Raw genomic sequence first — 3,970 nt, forward strand, 5'->3', positions numbered from 1 at the left:
TCTCTCACTCTGTCTCCTCCCCTCCCACTCTCTCTGTTTAATCTCTCACTCTGTCTCCTCCCCTCCCCGCCTCTCACTGTTTAATCTCTCACTCTGTCTCCTCCCCTCCCACTCTCTGTTTAATCTCTCACTCTCTCTCCTCCCCTCCCCGCCTCTCTCTGTTTAATCTCTCACTCTGTCTCCTCCCCTCCCGCCCTCTCTGTTTAACCTCTCACTCTGTCTCCTCCCCTCCCGCCTCTCTCTGTTTAATCTCTCACTCTGTCTCCTCCCCTCCCACTCTCTCTGTTTAATCTCTCATTCTGTCTCCTCCCCTCCCCGCCTCTCACTGTTTAATCTCACACTCTGTCTCCTCCCCTCCCACTCTCTGTTTAATCTCTCACTCTGTCTCCTCCCCTCCCCGCCTCTCTCTGTTTAATCTCTCACTCTGTCTCCTCCCCTCCTGCTCTCTCTGTTTAATCTCTCACTCTGTCTCCTCCCCTCCCCTCTCTCTGTTTAATCTCTCACTCTGTCTCCTCCCCTCCCCGCCTCTCTCTGTTTAATCTCTCACTCTTTCTCCTCCCCTCCCGCTCTCTCTGTTCAATCTCTCACCCTGTCTCCTCCCCTCCCACTCTCTCTGTTTAATCTCTCACTGTCTCCTCCCCTCCCCTCCTCTCTCTGTTTAATCTCTCACTTTGTCTCCTCCCCTCCCCGCCTCTCTCGGTCTGTGGTTTCTCAATCAGGTCGGAGTCAGCTGTATATAAGAGCAGCCAGGAGCCGTTCGTTTCTCAGTCAGCGGAAGTTTGACTGAAGAATCATCATGACTGGACGAAGTAAAGGAGGCAAAGGACTGGGAAAAGGCGGAGCCAAGCGGCACCGTAAAGTGCTCCGTGACAACATCCAAGGCATCACCAAACCATCCACCAGCCGCCTGGCTCCCCGTGGCTGTGTCAAGCGGATCTCGGGTCTGATCTATGAGGAGACCCGCGGGGTGCTGAATGTTTTCCTGGAGAATGTGATCAGGGATGTGGTCAGCTACACTGAGCACGCCAAGCGCAAGATGGTCACTGCCATGGATATGGTGTACGCTCTGAAACGGCAGGGCCGCACTCTCTATGGATTCGGCGGCTGAATAACTGGACTCTTCCAACCAAACACAACACAAAGGCTCTTTTAAGAGCCACCCACCCCTCACAGAGAGAGCAGTGACCTGGGAACGGGAGCTGGGGTAGATTGTGGTCAGAAATAGATTGTGGTTAGAAATATTAGTAAGGGATTTGCGCTGTGTTCTCGGATCTCTGAATTTCACTTTCAGTTACACCAGATTTATTGAGAGTTATTTCCCCAGGCAGCACATGCTCCCTCTCAGTGAAAAGCCATATCACATCTGTTCATTGTTATATTGTAATGATTATATTTGTAATAATTATTTGGATGGTCGGGCAGGAGCTGTTGAATGGGTCACTGAAAAGTGTCCAACGTGTGAATTATTTCCTCCCAGACACTGATTTCTGGTACTGATACTGACAGGGTTTGTGAAATTGAAATATTTCGGCTCAATCATTCGGGGGCCCTGTAATTACCGCAGTTTGAGCCCGCTCCAACCCGAGCTTACGTCTGATTGGCGGTCCGCTTCACATTCCCACTTTGTAACCAATCGCAGAGCCGCAGATTAGAAAATAAGCACATCATTGTTTGAAATTTTCGACCAGGCGAAATGTTTGAATTTTTTTGTATTTGAAAAAGCCCGCCAATTCCAGTGCCGGAAAGAGGTGAATTAATCGAATGCCTAATTTCCAGGGAAAGATTTTAAAATCTCGGGCCTTTCGTTCTGTTATTCTGCGTTCACCATCAGTAATTCCTGGCGCTGTTCCAAGAACAGGTTTAATTTGTCAGCCTCTTATCTGTAACGGGCGGCAATAAGTCTCCATTCAGCAATCTAAAATGTGCCGAGTATCAGATCGCAAACTGCAGTTACCGAATGACAGATTATTGGCCAAGTCCTTGTCACAGGCTCCACGGGGACAGAGGGAAGCAACTGATTTCTGATCCTCTCCCCTGAAAGCGGCAGGAACGTCACAATCGGGCAGGCGGAGGGAAAATCTGAATGGGCTGGAGAGGAGAGGGAGAGGAATAGAGTGGAAGAGCGGGAGATTGGCGCGGGTCCCTTTACCCGCTCCTGTCAGCATCAACAGCCCAGAGTGCGGGCAATGGGAAGGGCCCTAAAGCGCCAAGCCCAGAAAGGTACATTTAAAACGTTCAATTATTCTGGTAATACTCATTCCAATATGTGCAGAATAAAATCGATTCGTGTCAAAACGGTTATTTCCTGCAGTAAAATTGGCAGACTTATTGAAATGGGTGATTAATCCCAGCTCAGCCAATCGGGGCCTGAGTTTCCAGCGTTTCATTGCTGGTCAGAGTTGGGTTTAAAGTGGGTGGGCGGCGGGCTCCAGCCAATCAGTGCTCGGGGCAGTCCCTCACTGAGTATAACAAGGCGGACACACAGCAGACTCTACATTAACAGTCCGTGTGTTCCAGATTGTGCTGAGATCGGCTCAGTAAATGGCCAGGACCAAGCAGACAGCGCGCAAATCGACCGGAGGGAAAGCTCCTCGCAAACATCTGGAGACAAAAGCGGCCCGGAAGAGCGCTCCAGCCACGGGCGGAGTGAAGAAACCCCATCGCTACAGAGCCGGTACTGTGGCTCTGAGAGAGATCCGCCGCTATCAGAAATCCACCAAGCTGCTGATCCGCAAACTGCCCTTCCAGCGCCTGGTGCGGGAGATCGCTCAGGACTCCAAGACCGACCTGCGCTTCCAGAGCTCGGCCGTCATGGCCCTGCAGGAGGCCAGCGAGGCTTACCTGGTGGGGCTCTTTGAGGACACCAACCTATGCGCCATCCACGCCAAGCCAGTCACCATCATGCCTAAAGCCATCCAGCTGGCCCGCCACATCCACGGGGAGAGCATCTAAACTCAATGGAAAGAGCTGCGATCGGCTTCACATTAAATGCAGTATTCTGTCGGTCTTTTGGAGGATTTTCTAACCCCGGGTGGAATTGCCCCTCTCGCTCATTCCTCACTTCGGGCAATGTGACCCGACCAGATCTCGGAGCTCATGTTGTGTTAATGTAAAGCTGGAGTGTTGATAAAGATACAAAGCTGACACAGCACGGGGGACCTCACCTTGTTGGACACAGCGTGAAATGCAATGAAATGTTCAAATAAAGTTACAGAGCGAAACACATGTGTAAAATTCCCTGTTCTTTTCTCCTCACTGATGGGTTGTGAAGGGAGAGATGGGCCGAAGTCTCACTGAGCCGCACTGATCACGAGCCAAATCAAGTTCAATCTTCAGCTGCAGGTAGAGTGCTGAGCCCCACACAGAACTGAAAATGCCTGTGGTTCTTAGTTCCTCACACAGTGGGCTACTGAACAATACAGGAAGGGCTAATGAACATCTTAATGCTCAAGTTATCACGGGCCACGGACTCTCTGATTCCAGTCTTGCACACGTTGCTAAGTTTCAAATATTGCATTTTTCACACTGGCAATGAATTGATTGATAGCCGTGCCTGTGATAAGGTAAGTTTGTTAGGGAGATGCAGTGGGCAAGAAGATACACGGAAGACTGATAAAAAAAACCGTGACTGCCCTGAAACTGTGAGCTGCCGTTAAATTTTGGCAACATGTAAAGTCAACCAGTCTAAATTTGACAGAAATAAATTCCTGCTGACTTCGAAACAGCACGCATTTTACAGAAATCAAGGATGTGTATTTTGTGTCGCTGTATGAAGAGTGATGTTGAGTAACGGTGTGGAAAGCTGAATCAGGGGCGAGCATTGCTCCGTAAGGGTGCGTTGTGTGGTGGCAATTCAAACAAACCCAAAACGCACTATTCCCTGACCGGGAATCGAACCCAGAGCCGCGGTGGTGAAAGTGCCGAACCCTAGCCACTAGACCACCAGGGAAACTGCAGCAACCCTCCTGCC

At 50.3% G+C, this 3,970-nt stretch overlaps 2 protein-coding genes across 2 annotated transcripts; both read left to right on the forward strand.

The window, feature by feature from the left end:
• Nucleotides 1-796: 796 nt before the first annotated feature.
• LOC147090477 (histone H4-like) lies at nt 797-1,108 on the forward strand. Its single transcript, XM_085977127.1, has one exon. The coding sequence runs from the start codon at nt 797-799 to the stop codon at nt 1,106-1,108; it is 312 nt and encodes a 103-aa protein (XP_085833253.1).
• A 1,433-nt stretch (nt 1,109-2,541) lies between these two features.
• On the forward strand, nt 2,542-2,952 carry LOC147090478 (histone H3-like). Its single transcript, XM_085977032.1, has one exon. It carries the CDS (start codon nt 2,542-2,544, stop codon nt 2,950-2,952), a length of 411 nt encoding a protein of 136 aa, XP_085833158.1.
• Nucleotides 2,953-3,970: the final 1,018 nt, after the last annotated feature.

The sequence above is a fragment of the Somniosus microcephalus genome, unplaced genomic scaffold (genome assembly GCF_052327205.1).
Source record: "Somniosus microcephalus isolate GS21.2 unplaced genomic scaffold, FLI_Smic_1.0 unresolved_chr4, whole genome shotgun sequence".
In the NCBI taxonomy this organism is placed as follows: Eukaryota; Metazoa; Chordata; class Chondrichthyes; order Squaliformes; family Somniosidae; genus Somniosus; species Somniosus microcephalus.

What these genes read in the sequence shown, in the direction of transcription:
- LOC147090477 (XM_085977127.1), top strand. Translation starts at nt 797, where the DNA reads ATGACTGGACGAAGTAAAGGAGGCAAAGGACTGGGAAAAGGCGGAGCC.
- LOC147090478 (XM_085977032.1), top strand. Translation starts at nt 2,542, where the DNA reads ATGGCCAGGACCAAGCAGACAGCGCGCAAATCGACCGGAGGGAAAGCT.